Source organism: Lethenteron reissneri, chromosome 21, assembly GCF_015708825.2.
Source record: "Lethenteron reissneri isolate LAM-NWPU_2019-01 chromosome 21, ASM1570882v1, whole genome shotgun sequence".
In the NCBI taxonomy this organism is placed as follows: domain Eukaryota; kingdom Metazoa; phylum Chordata; class Hyperoartia; order Petromyzontiformes; family Petromyzontidae; genus Lethenteron; species Lethenteron reissneri.
This window is the reverse complement of record NC_083799.1, coordinates 10295761-10308367: the sequence shown is the minus strand read 5'-3', so window position 1 is coordinate 10308367 and position 12607 is coordinate 10295761. Positions and strand designations below refer to the sequence as shown.

At 43.3% G+C, this 12607-nt stretch overlaps 1 protein-coding gene across 6 annotated transcripts in view; it reads left to right on the top strand.

The window, feature by feature from the left end:
* Positions 1–4488: 4488 nt before the first annotated feature.
* Positions 4489–12607, top strand: part of LOC133345208 (POU domain, class 2, transcription factor 3S-like) — a 96937-nt gene continuing 88818 nt past the window's right edge. For all 6 annotated transcript variants that reach the window (XM_061555762.1, XM_061555768.1, XM_061555767.1 and 3 more), the window contains exon 1: positions 4489–4533. In XM_061555762.1, coding sequence (XP_061411746.1) covers positions 4500–4533 — 34 coding nt within the window. In that variant the 5' untranslated portion in view covers positions 4489–4499. The remainder of the gene's footprint in view (positions 4534–12607) is intronic.

Here is a 12607-nt window from a genome sequence, read left to right as displayed (position 1 = left end):
GATGCTTTTAAGAATCAAGTAAAACATTTCGCAGTTATGACTCAATAGATATTTTGGATTAGGCAATGTTCTGACCTATTACGTGGCCTAACCCCCCAAAAAAATGCATGAGTCGCAAACGTAATTTTCCTGTCAAGTTATCATTAGGGCGGTACTCATCTCCAGCCAGTGGTGAAAATAAATTCCACGTTCCCATGACGGGTGCGAGTCCGGACACATCTTCATTGACTATATTTACGATGTCTCCAGTACTATACGTGTTTGTATTTAGGGGACATTGTGATGGGTGTCTTATGTGGCGTTTGAACATCTTAACACTTGTAGTCTTGCCGGAAAGGGTAAACCCCATTCTTTGTTTTCCATTGTTGAACATTTTTTGCACCTTACGTAGCTAACTGTGCTCATCTGAGGTTGTGGTTGTATAGAACTCATACGTGGGTTTACTTGTTTGCAGAAAGCATTCAGGGTTTATGGGAAACTAGCTTTACTACCCGGCTTTGCCGAGACTTGGATTCTTGTCTTGGATTAACACACGGCCTACGCGGAGAGGCGGGGAGGGGATGCGTGACGTCAGCGGGCACACTGTGTGAGTTTAACACGTAGGCTTTCGCGACCAATATTATTCATAATCAACGTTTTTGGGTTTAGATCGCGTTATTTATAAATGTGTCGTAACCCTCCACCACCCGACACGGCCAATCAGTAAAAAAGTGTCACGTTGACAAAAGACAAATAGTTCACAGCTTTAGCCCACCGGTGTGTTGAAGCGTGAAACCACAACATTTACAATTTGAGTAGCACGACGTTTCGCTGGAAATTGCATCCAGCATCATCGGGCAATTTGCCAGAATGGTGAGGCTCTGCTGTGTCTCCCGTTCTTATATAGAGCAGCAGCAGCAGGGTGACGTCATCATTAACTCATTAATTCGTCACGTGCAAAAATTTGAGGGGGGTGACATCACAGGTGTGACGTCACCGCTCACTTGCCGTGCAATATACAGGTAGTCCTCTACTTACGATGGGGATGCGTTACGACGACCCCATCATAAGTCAACAATATCGTAAGTCGGACCATCGTAACTCGGGGACTATCTTATTAGATCCATCCCCTCCCCCCAAATAAAAAAAAAGTATATTTTATACTGTTTGCATTGTGTACAGTCTGAGAGCTACCCACATGGCAAATTTCAAGTTTGTTGCATGTTGGGAAGTATGCTAAACATTTCAAACACATTCACAAATTTCCCTTTTATATATAGATGGACGTGGAACGTTCCCCCTCCACGCTGACTCCTGTGCATTTTCACAAATATATAGTAACACGGTTCCATTGCATAGCATATTTGTCTCAATTACTCTTGATTTTAGTCTCGTTTATACTACACGCGCTGTCTCGTTTGTATTGTTTGTATTTGTGTTTTACGCTGTCTCGTTATGACTGTATAATCTCGCGTCCACTGCCACGCTGTGTCGTTTCTAGATTTGAAGCTTTCGTGACTGCAAGGATTCATATTCTTGGGTTTTTTCGATAAAGTCACGTAGGTAAAATAAGAAAATAATTTACTTAATACATGCGAGCATGCTGTAACGGTTCTACCTGAAGACGGAGGCTTGTGTTGCCTCCGAAACGTCGTGATATTTATTTTATTTAAATTTTTTACCTACGTGACTTTACCGAAAAAACCCAAGAATATGCTGTGTCGTTTGTCTGCCTGTGATGTCTCCTCTGCACGTGCTCGTGCTTTCTGTCCGTAACTGCGTCGCACGTTTTTTCCCCGCACGTGTCCAACGTATTTCCAGTTTCCTTCCCCAACGCTATAGCACAAAGGAACTAATTTGCATACAATTTGCATGAATCGTCAAGTTATAATCTTACGGAAGCGCATCGATCCCGTTGCAACTTGACGTTTCGACACTTTACTTCGTGCCTTTCAAACGCTCACGCATCGAAGAATCGCGTTTTGAAAAATCGCAAATTCGTGAAAAAGTATACCGATGAAACGTGGACGATGGTCGTGAATAATAAATACACAGAGTGACAGCCAAGGAATACGATCAGAATCTTTGTTTATACTGGAGGAATCCGATGAGCTTTTAAAGCTCTTTTTCACATATGTCCACGAGAATTGAACGCATTTGAGAGAACGTACACCTGGGAGATGGAGCGATGAAATCGGTTCGTTGTGGATTGTTGCATCGCAGGATCGTGAAGAGGGTGTGGGCAGCTTGAGGATGCAGCAGTGGATTGATCATGGTTGATGATACCAATTCGTTGTACATGTTGACAATACAAAACTAGAAACAACAGGGACAGATTCTGCACCAGTTTCGTACTTTTATTGCTACATGGTGCAGCCTAATTTAGTTTTCAAGTTTAGTTTGTTTAACCAGGTGTTAACTTAGAGAAGTCAAACCAAAAACAACCAAAGAGAAATTTGAGAAAAAAAAACAACCGAGTTTACAGAAGACATCCAGAAAACTGCACAAACATCATTCTTCTTGGTTCTTTCGGTAAAGTCACGTAGAAGGGAAGTAATAAAATAATAAAAATAAAACATAATAAAATAAAATAATTCTCACGACGTTTCGGCTACAACGCAAGCAGCCGTCTTCAGAATTCTCACGACGTTGTTTTATTTTTATTATTTTATTACTTCCCTTCTACGTGACTTTACTGAAAGAACCAAGAAGATGAATCCCTGCAGTCACGAAAGCTTTAAATCGAAATACAAACATCATTGGCAAATATATTTATTGTGACAAGAGTTGGCGGGGATAAATTGCTTTTCAGTGGCTGCACTTTTACCTTTATACTCCACAGAGGGGGATGTCTGTAGCCCCCTCTAGTGGAGACCCTTTGGCCAGCAGTGGCCTGATCAAGCAAATTTCAGGAGCTGCACCTTTACTTTTTTACTCCACAGAGGGGGCTGTCGATAGCCAGGCAAATTGCAGGGGCTGCATCTCTATACTCCATTCAAGGGGGCTGTCGATAGAAGGGGCTGTCTATAGCCCCCTCTAAAGGTGACCCTTCTGCCAGCAGTGGCGTGATTAGGCAATTGCAGGGGCTGCACCCTTAAGCTCTACTACCTTCTACTCTGGACAAGACGGGAACCTACGGGAAGGAATCGAAAGCATTCCGAAGCACTTCACCAACGTTGACGATTCGATTCTGTTTTTTTGTTATATCCACGTCGCGTAGGAATCGAATCGTTAAATAGGTCGAGTCGAGGATTCGATTCGTGGTAGGGTGTTCGCGTGGGCTGGTGGGGGGGGGGTTGGGTGGGGGGGTGGAGGTTAGTGAGGGGGGTTGGTGGGGGGGAGGTTGGTGGTGGGAGGGTTGGTGGGGGGGTTGGGGGGGCTTGGTGGGGGAGGGTTGGTGGGGGATTGGTGTGGGGGGAGTTGGTGGGGGGGTAGGGGAGGTTAGTGGGGGGGAGTTGGTGGGGGGTTGGTGGGGAGTTGGAGGAGCTTGGTGGGGGGAGGGTTGGTGGGGGATTGGTGTGGGGGGAGTTGGTGGGGGGTAGGGGAGGTTAGTGGGAGTTGGTGGGGGGATTGGAGGGGGGGTTAGTGGGAGGGGAGTTGGTGGGGGTTGGTGGGGGGGTTGGTGGGGGGGGGAGGTTAGTGGGAGGGGGAGTTGGTGGGGGGTTGGGTGGGGGTTGGTGTGGGGGTAGTTGGTGGGGGGGTTGGTGGGGGCGTTGATGGAGGGGTGGGAGGGGGGTTGGTGGGGAGGAGGTTGGTGGGGGGGAGTTGGTGGGAGGGTTGGTGGAGGTTGGTGTGTAGGGAGTTGGTGGGGGGGGTTGGTGGGGGGAGGTTGGTGGGGGGGAGTTGGTGGGAGGGTTGGTGGAGGTTGGTGTGTAGGGAGTTGGTGGGGGGGGGTTGGTGGGGGGAGGTTAGTGGGGGTGGGGGGTTGGTGGGGGGGGAGGTTAGTGGGGGTGGGGGGGTTGGTGGGGGGAGTTGGTGGGGGGGTTGGTGTGGGGGGAGTTGGTGGTGGGTTGGTGAGGGGGAGGTTAGTGGGGGTGGGGGGTTGGTGGAGGGGTTGGTGGGGGGGAGGTTAGTGGGGGTGGGGGGTTGGTGGGGGGGGAGGTTAGTGGGGGTGGGGGGGTTGGTGGGGGGAGTTAGTGGGGGGGGGGGTTGGTGTGGGGGGAGTTGGTGGTGGGTTGGTGGGGGGGAGGTTAGTGGGGGTGGGGGGTTGGTGGGGGGGAGGTTAGTGGGGGTGGGGGGGTTGGTGGGGGGGAGGTTAGTGGGGGTGGGGGGGTTGGTGGGGGGGAGGTTAGTGGGGGTGGGGGGGTTGGTGGGGGGGAGGTTAGTGGGGGTGGGGGGGTTGGTGGGGGGTTGGTGTGGGGGAGGTTAGTGGGGGGGTGGGGAGGTTAGTGGGGGGGTGGGGGGGTTGGTGTGGGGGGAGTTGGTGGGGGGGGGTGATAGGGGGCGTGATGGCGGCCTCGCTGCTGGGGGGGGGGGGGGCGCGCGCGCGGTGCATTGTTGGAGCGCGATTGATATTCAAAATGGCGGACGGGGCGGCCGCACGCGCCACTCCAGGTACGCGGCTCCTCCTGCATATTCATCGTCGCCTCTTCCCGCCTCCAATTACTATTAACTACTAATACAACAACGAACACTCGCTCTCCACAACAACTAACATGTGCTCCACGCTATGAGCATCAGCAGCATCGTGCTCGCGATTGTGTTTGTTGTGTGTTCTCAAGCCCGCTCTGTCTATGGGGGCAGCAGGCGGTGAGCTCCGAGCGTGCGACTGCTGATTGCCGTTGTCTACGTGTCGTGTGTGTGTGTCTTTGACGCTTATTTTGTATTATTACCATCGTGCGAGTGTTACGTTTCCAGCGATCTAAGGTTATCTGTGTAGTTGTTAAGCAAAGTAAGGCGAGGCGGGGTTTGTCTCGTGTCTGCTCGTTGCGTTAAACTGTTGCTGCCGATGTTGTGATGCGTGGTGGTGGTGTTTTTAAGTAAAATGCTTATTTTTTATCATTGATTCCGTCATACGAGTGTGTAATTTTCGGCAGTATTATTACTGTATGTTGCCTGGGTCGGATATTGGGCGTTTGCTACCGTGCTTGAATAAAGGTGGAGCGAATCATTGAGAGAAATGCAGTGGTGGTGGTGGGTCAGCTGATCTGTTGAAGCTTTGTTGATAAAGTGAAGTGGCACGCATGCGAGAGAAGTCGCATCAACTACGAGCTTTGTCTTTGTACTTTCTTGTAATAACTTAACTGTAATGCTTAAGACTAACATTGTAAAGGTATACGTTTTCTCTCTCAAACGAAGTTTTTTTTTAAATTCACACCTGTGATGTACCGGGACACACGGACAAGGTGTTTACTGTATCTAGAACATAAGAGCCGTGTTCTTGTATGTCTCCCCTTGAGCTTGTACTGTAAAGCGATGTGTGTGATGGGCAGATCGCGATGTTGTGACCGAACCGGATTAATGTCAGTGGCGTGTGTCGGAAGAACCTTGCCATACACTTATTAATGGAATCGATCGAGCATTGCATTGCACGACTGGCTTCGGAAGGGTTCTTTTGAGAAGTTGTCCTGAATACATCTCTTGTGATTATTGGTTATTTCGGTAAAGTCACGTAGAAGGGAAATAAAATATTTAGAAATAAAAAATAAAATTATCACGACGTTTCGATTGCTACACAAGCAAATCATCATATCAGGTGTGAAAACCACAGCAAGAAAATTTGAAAAAAAAAGTGTCGGTGTGGTTTTCACACCTGATGATTGCTTGTGTTGCAATCGAATCGTCGTGATAAGTGTATTTAATTTATTATTATATTATTTCCCTTCTTCGTGACTATACCGAAAGAACCAAAGAATATGAATTCCTGCAGTCACGAAAGCTTTAAATCGAAAATTTTACATATCTTGTTGTTAATTTTGGTTGTAATAATAACGTCGCCAATTGTGCGTTTGAGTTGGAAGGGGGGCGGGATGGTCCCCATGATGGTGTTGGCTACTCACGTAGGAAGTTCGGAGCAACGATGGTGCCACTTCTTGTTTCCGATGTCATTGCTGCTACTGCTGCTATTGACTTTGCGTGTCACTTTGCTCTTTGTCCACCCAAAGTTTCTGGTACCGAGCCATTCGTGTAAACTCCCATTGGCATATCACAACGTGTTGGAGGTGCTGTAGTTATAGCATAGTAACTGACATCTGGTTTCAAGTTGAATTGCTTCTGGGGGATGTTACCGCAGTCAAATCATTATCCTTCTGGGGGCCAAGCAGAGTACCACTTTACTGTGTCATGCGTCTAATGTAGCCTGACTTTAAATTATGTAACGGAATAAAAAAAACTTGTGCAGTGGCCTTTCAAAGCACTGCAACCCGCTAAATAAAGCAGTTTGATCCGTATCAGATTTAAATAAAAAAATCCGCATATATCATGATAGTATCGATTATCGATTTTTTTGCGAAAAATGCCGAAGGAAATCTCACAATAAAAATACAAATACACGGATTAAATGCTGGTATTGCTATAGCAATTGAAGGCCGGTTAAGCTTGCTGTATTGCGTGTGATCGCATGAGCATCTGTAAGCAGGTACGATCCACGTGCGTTTGTAACATTGTTTTTTTGCGAGGCAGAATGGAAAAAAAAGATTCTTGCAGTGAAAATGTTTGCATTTTGCCGTGCTCTGGTGTGAAGTTACAGTACAGTGCTTGGTATGCCCCATAGAGGGAATTTATAGTCCATGACTTAATTATTTAAGTGGCATGTGTTGCCACTGTCTTATTTGTGAGACATCTTCATCAACGTTAAACGTTTAAAATTTGTACTACATAGATGCAGCACTTTTATTTGGATAATTATGACCAACAAATTAGAGACCGATTAGTTTGGCATTGTTTTTATTCACTTTACTCATGATAATGCCTGTAACAACAATTTATAAATCGACGTAGAATTCCAAGTCATTACAAGGGCACCGAACACCTGAAAAAACCCCATTAAACATGTCGTGTCACATGTGGCTTCTTACCAGGTGGGTAGTTTTGAATGATGTCAGCGACTCACTCTGTAGCTCAAACGTGAAGTGACGCACTGCTCCAGGCAAAGGTGTGGTGACTCGAGCATAATTTTATCCTGAGGAATAGGCAGACCTCGGACGACGTTTGGACTCATTGGTTGACACTGGTACGCAGAAGTCGGCTCGGTATTGTTACAGGCGCATCTGAGTTCACTTGGCAATGTCACAGTTTTTTTTATGAAGGAGGTTGTTCCGTTGTTTTTTAACGCGCTTCAAACAGTAGCATAGCCAAGCGTGTTTTGTCCACCAACGTTAAACGTGACATTCTGCAGTGGGGCAGTGTGGCGGGCGGTGTGAATTTTGCAATTCTATTTGTTTTAGCAGCATTAAGAGCAATTCATAACTTGTTGGTTTTAGACAAAGTGCAGATTCGCATCGTAATACAGTAGTTTAAATAATATTTAAATGGTTCTTTCGGTAAAGTCACGTACATGATTTTACCGAAAGAACCAAAGAGTCGGGTTATTCACTTTTTTTTAAACCCAATGTACTTTAGTGTTAATTGTAACTGTTTTTCTTATGGCTTTGGTAAGCATACTTTTGGTAATTAGACTTTTGGGTAATACGAAGCATAGTTCTTTTAAAGCTAACTTTTTCTTCTCAAACTGTGTTGTTAGAATTGTCATTTTTACTGTAATGTGGTCTTTAAAAGTACCGTAACAGAAAACCACAGTCCATTTACTTGAAGCCTGTAAATGTAACCTTACATGTGCTTTAATGCCTGAGTGAGAGTACTGTCGTGTCTAGCAATCTTCCCACATTTACAAAGCACACTTATAGGGGTGCCACGGTTGCGAAATGTTAGCTACCTCGCCTGGTATACAGAAGATAGTGGGTTCCATCCTGACCATGAAGCCTGTATATTTAGAGTTTGCATGTTCTCCCCGGTTTCCCCTCCACATTTAGAAACATGCATTTAGAGTATCTGGCTGTTATAAATTTGCACGTGATAAGCCACTTTGTTGAGCTATTATATTTGTGGCCAGGTCGCTTCTGAAAAAGCTATATTTCTCAGTAAGCCTTACCTGGTAAAATAAAAAATAGCTGAAAATAAATGTAGTCGAGTCTGTTTAATATTACCTTAACATATAGCTAATTTTTTAAAGTAAAAATGAGAGGTGTGACTGTAAGGCACCTGTGTTGCTTGAGGCAATCGTTCCAATCAACTGATCACTGTTCTTTATTTTGGATGGCCAAATAGCATTACATTTACTTTCAAATAATTACTCGGACCATTGCAGTGGTATATGCATTTACATTTATAATTTAGAGAGCTCTATATATGCATCTCTCTCAACACTGCCAATCCTACAAAAAAGCAAAAGTATACATTGAGCAGGAGGTACTGATTGTATCACAGGTGAGGTCATCGTGGAATTTCCATTTAGCGTGCAGTACATAGCAGGCATTGTCGACTGCACGTGCTGCTCCAGTTGGCAAAACGCGGCCCACGCCGCACAAGTAAGTCATTCCAGCTGTGGCGGTGGTAACAGAGCCAGCGAGCACGCATTTGGTGTTTCCTTTTTACCGCAGTGCAAGTGTTTTTCGTTGCTGCCACCACTGTCTCGCATTATAATCTGGCCTTTCCTACTGTTATCGGTGTACCGCAACACGCTGATTTGGTTTATCGAGGGCCCGAATTAGCATATTTTCTACAATTTTTTTTTTGTAAATGCATTGTTGAAATATTTTAGAAAAGTAGTGTTAGTAGTGATGGAACATTTGAATATCTCGCTTAATTGAATAAGCGTGTGCCAGCTATATTGCACTTGTCATAGTCGATTGGATGTATACATAAATGTAAAGGTGGCATTAGAAACTGCTTATGATTATTAGCTGAAGAATTACGAATGTGTAGTCGACCTTACTGTAGTGTGTTTTCATGAGTTTGTAAGACAAGAGACCTGTTAAAAGTTTTTTTTAATGACCATGACCAGTCTGCCGAAGAGCATAGGACCATTTTGTGAATCTTCTTGGTTCTTTCAGTAAAGTCACGTAGAAGGGAGATAATAAAATAATAAAAATAAAACATAATAAAATAATACAATTCTCACGACGTTTCGGCCACAACGCAAACAGCCGTCCTCAAGTGAAGAACAGGTCTGTCGGAAAGACAGCGTCTGAATGAACACCGCCAAGCTTGGCAGCGTATATTTAAGCTGGGTTAGGGTGGGAAGAGCGCCTTGACAAAGGAATTTGCATATCAACAGAGGAATTTAGCATGTTTATGGGAAATGCAGATATGGGATTAGTCACTACTTGTGGAATGCGTAGGAGGGGGGGGGGTCTCAAAGTCATTATGCCCGTGCATTATGTAGGATTAGCAGCAACAAAGGGAGGAGGTAGGTAATAAAGGGAAGGAATTTTAATAGTAAGGAGCTGTAGCAGCCAAACCACCACGTAAAAAACTAAAATATAAACTACATCAAATATCAATATACTAAATATACTCTCCAATAAGCTGAGCTATTAACAGAAAGTCATACATTACAATTCTATGTCGCAAAAAATATAATATGCCTCCAGCTAAACTTTTTCCTTACATCACACGGATCTACCCCGTACTATATACTGCCATAGACAAATCCAACATTAAATTATATACTGCATTACTATACACTATACATGGTAATATTACACTATGTATTCCACTATGTATTATTCTACCCACCCTACTGTATACCACACTGCTGTATATTCACTATACAATTAAAATACTATATATTACCTTATACATTATATTAAACATTACACTTTTATACTGTTTATTATTATACTATCTGCTATACACAATTTTCCATAAATATGATAAATTCCTCTGTTGATATGCAAATTGCTTTGTCAAGGCGCTCTTCCCCCCCTGACCCAGCTTAAATATACGCTGCCAAGCTTGGCGGTGTTCATTCAGACGCTGTCTTTCCGACAGACCTGTTCTTCACTTGAGGACGGCTGTTTGCGTTGTGGCCGAAACGTCGTGAGAATTGTATTATTTTATTATGTTTTATTTTTATTATTTTATTATCTCCCTTCTACGTGACTTTACCGAAAGAACCAAGAAGATGAATCCCTGCAGTAACAAAAGCTTTAAATCGAAATTCATTTTGTGAATATTAATTCATACTCAGCAGACATCTAAACATGAATGGTTAATTTTGATCACAATGAATAGTAAACTCGATTATACAATGTGGACAGTGATAACACTATGTAACACAATTTTTGTTCCTGGGTAAGTGTTATTTCCTAATTGCTTATGCCTAAAAAGTATAGAAAATGGCTATTCCCCACAAACGTTGCTTTTGTGACCAGCACAGTGATATTTTGAAATTTACCTATTTTCAATGAGAAAACGAGCAAATTTGTGTCTTTTCGTTCACATAAGTCATAAAAAAACAACGTGAATCAAAATTAACACGTATTTATATTAAAGTAATACAATAATGACTACAAAAGATTTAGAAGTGAGTAGTTTTTCGAGATTTACGATTATACTGTAAATCACTTTCACGAATCCGCCCCCAAATGTAGTGTCTCATCATGTTCTCGTTATAATGTCCTTGGTAGCGGCGTACAAAGTCCAGTATACCCTGGTGGAAGCGCTCGCCTTGCTCCTCCGAGTACGCTCCCATGTTCTCCTTGAATTCATCAAGATGAGCATCAAGGATATGGACTTTGAGGGACATCCTACAGCCCATTGTGCCTTAGTTTTTCACCAGTCTCAACCAGCTCCACATAGTTTTCGACCTTGTGATTGCCCAGGAAGCCACGAACCACTGCGACAGCTATTACTAGTGAGCTTCTTGGGGAATTCATTGCACTCCAGGATCTTTTTTATCTTTGGTCCGACGATGACACCGGCTTTGACCTTTGCCTCAGACATCTTAGGGAAGAAGACTTGAAGGCTGCCGACTTTATCTACAGCTCTGACATTGTTTCTTAAGTCCCAATTTGATGTGGAGTGGTGGCATCGGCACCTTCTGGGGTCCACCAGTGGCTCCCACTTGACGTTGTTCTTCCCCACAGAGAACTCGGTCCGCTGTGGCCAGTCCCGCCTGTGGTAGTGCGCCTTGGTGTCTAAATATTTCGTAGTAATTTTTGTATGTAGTATAAATACATGTTTATTTTGATTCATATGTTGTTATTTTCTGACTTTGTGAACGAAAATACACATTTGTCTGTTTTTCTCATTGAAAATATGTAAATTTCTAAATATCACTGTCCTGGTCACAAAAGCAAAGTTTGTGGAGAATAATAGCCATTTTCTGTACTTTTGAGGCATTAGCAATTAGGAAATATCACTTTACTACCCAGGAGAAAAAAAAATTTGTGTAATGTATCAGACTTAAGAATGTGAGAGAAACACTGAAGAGTTGTATCAATGTGTCTAGATGTTAATTGTACTTCTGGATAATCTTGATTTGTGTGGGGTTTAGTTTAAATACTCTTGAACTGTGTGCTTGATTAATATCAGTTCAAAGAGCAGGAACAAAACTACTCAATTTGAGGCTATTGGGACGCTTTTCTGAATAATGTACTGTGCGATATTTAACATCTGGCAATTTGGAACACGTTCATTACGGCACTTTACTCAAGTAGGCAATGTCTAGTCAATGCCTATCACCTGCGATCCATAAAGTGCAAAGCATCATCATCACGATCCATGGGCAGATGGCCTGTAAGTGTCCATTGCACATTCCGTTATTTGTTTCCCGTTTTCCTCTGTCTTGTGCCAATATATTCAAGTAGTGCCGCAGCTTTCTGGCCCCAATCTCTTATGTCATCGTCAAGCCATTCTCTGTTAGGTCTTCCACTCTTTCAGAACGACACACTTTTAATTTTCTTGTTGTCCATCCTACATATGTGTCCAAATAGTGCCAGTTTCCTTCTTATAAGTGCCTGCATCATCAGGTCTTCTATGTGCAACATTTTTCTTCTACGTTGGTCATTCCTTGGGTCCAGTTTAGATAAAGTATCCTTCTTCTGTAGTAATACATTTCGAGTGCAAAGCAGTTATTTAAAAAAAGCAGATGAATGCCCAGGAAGATGAAATATGCCTTTTGTACACCCAAGTTCGGCCAGTTAACTCATTCAAATCTGTAAGTGACGTGTAAACATATCAGAAAACATTCGTGCAGGCTGGAAAACAAATAGATGCACGTCTTTGTGTGTTGTTAAATTTAGCCAGTTCATTGTTGGTACAGTTTTTATCACTGCATAAAATATGATTGGGCTTCGAACATAATAAATATTTTCAAGCGTATTTACATATATTTTTTTTCTTTTGAATGTACATTCACTTTTCTTGTATTAAGTAGAACTTAAATGATGAGGTGCAGTTTTTGTAATTTCAAATAGGTACCAGTTTCCTTGAATGTTCTTTGGCACAAACTTCCAAAGTTAGTTAACTACACGGCAATGTAAAGTGGTCAAATCCTAAGACTTGTGTATTGTGCGCCACATGTTCTCAACCTTTTTAGCATGGAGGGACACCTGATGGCTGCAAGTAAAACGATGTGGGCTCCTATACATACTATAATCACCCAGGAATGTCTGTCCTTAATGCT